The 1,908-nt window shown below is 32.5% G+C and overlaps 1 protein-coding gene across 1 annotated transcript; it reads right to left on the reverse strand.

Moving 5' to 3' along the window:
• Window positions 1-6: 6 nt before the first annotated feature.
• LOC105559748 (fatty acyl-CoA reductase 1-like) lies at window positions 7-1,012 on the reverse strand (the record flags this gene model as incomplete). Its single annotated transcript, XM_012008287.1, has 3 exons — window positions 7-99; window positions 629-738; window positions 814-1,012. Coding segments are annotated over 3 exons (402 nt in total), but the record flags the coding sequence as incomplete, so codon positions are not given.
• Window positions 1,013-1,908: the final 896 nt, after the last annotated feature.

Raw genomic sequence — 1,908 nt, forward strand, 5'->3', positions numbered from 1 at the left:
CTACACGTATTAAACCTTTACCACCACCAACTATCAATCCGACCGGTCCGTTGAAGTTGTCTATCCAACCCTCAACAGGATCATTCCATGTCGAAACAACTGAAAAATACCAAAATGTTTTTAATAATTTAAAGTTTTCCCAGATGCATTTTTGTGTCAAAATAATTTTGTTTCCATTGATTTTTAATCATATCCATTCATTTATTAATATACATATATGTGCCATACTTATGATATTTTTTACATATTTTCTGTAATATAACATGTATCTAACACAAGCTATTAGTAAAAAATTATTGTATGTCTATATGATGAAAAATAAGGAGAAAAATTTCACAAGATTAAATATTGGTAGAGAATAGCACAAAACAATTAGTGAGTACCAATGAAGAAATATGTTTTGTCAAATTCATTTATGATAGAAATTATCGGTGATTTCTTTATATTTTTAAATAAAATAGCTTACAATTATTTACATGTTTATATAAATAAGCGATTCTTACAAACAGTTTAATAAGATCAATTTTAATAAGAACGTTGAACCAGGGAACTTGAGTAAGGTAAAAGTAAATGTAAGTATAATAATGTATTAGAAAATGCAAATAAGTATTAAAATATATGTATGTACCGATTGAGGGTCTTGCGATCACGCAAGGTAGTGATGTCGAATAATCGCCTATTACTTTTTCGGCCAGTATCTTACTTAAGAGATAGGTGTTTGGTACATGTTTCATGTATCTGTAAATGAAATAATTTTATTTTTAAACTGATAATGTGTTACATTCCCTATTCACCGTTCATTTTTCAACTTACTTGGCTGTTAATATTTTGAGAAGATGCTCGTCGCAGGACTCTGCGATTTTAATTGCTTTCTTCCAATCGATTTCCGAGGGATATAATGTCTCCTCCACGACAGGTTTATCACATTGGGTAAAGACCGTACTAACGTACAGTAGAACCTTAAACCATTGACACAAATCAAATATTAGGATTTTATTTACTTTCAGACTTTCTTTAAAGTAACAGGCATGTTTTATTTTTGTACGCTATTTTATTATTTCTTTATAACTACAATTTTCGTATTGCACCTTACCGATAAATTAAAATAAATTTCTTTTTAGAGTAAAAAGATTACCTTACTTTACTTTTTTACATCGGCTAATTGAGGTAATTATAGAAGTTATTTATTTCTTTTGACCTTATTATTTTATCAAATTTATACGTATGTACATAAGTATATACATATATGTACGTTTTCATCTCTGCTGTGTCTACTCTGCTGTGCATACAAACACACACTCACGCTCTCACACACTCACACTCACACACTCACACACACTCGCGCACACACACACACACTCACACTCACACTCACACTCACACTCACACTCCCTCACACACACACACACACACAATCATAATACTTTCTAACAAGTAACTTTCAAGTAAGACCCCTATCTAAAGCGAAACAATATATGATAACACGCCAATGTGGGTCACAAGGCAAGATGTAGGTAGCCCAACTTGTAAATCTTAAATCTTTTTGAAAGTCGTGAATCTATATAAGTACCGTTTCTTTCCACATTAGTACTACGCGCCGATTTCTTTTCCGGACATAACGCAGTTTACCATATACGTGGAAATATTGTCGTCAGCAGATTCACGTATTCGATTCGATGATTATTTTTCAAATGCAATTCGCATTTTTCTGATGCTATATTTAACATTCAATCCCCTCCCTCTCCCCATTTTCCACGTCCTGTAAATTAATTTTATTGCGAAAAATATTACCCCAACCAGGATTTGAGGGAGGTCCCAGGTTCGAATCCTGGTTGTGGTAATATTTTTCGCAATAAAATTAATTTACAGGATGGCGAAAATGGGGGGAGGGAGGGGATTGAATGTTAA

This window comes from Vollenhovia emeryi, unplaced genomic scaffold (assembly GCF_000949405.1).
Source record: "Vollenhovia emeryi isolate VEMERY1.0 unplaced genomic scaffold, V.emery_V1.0 DF946422.1, whole genome shotgun sequence".
NCBI classification, from domain to species: Eukaryota; Metazoa; Arthropoda; class Insecta; order Hymenoptera; family Formicidae; genus Vollenhovia; species Vollenhovia emeryi.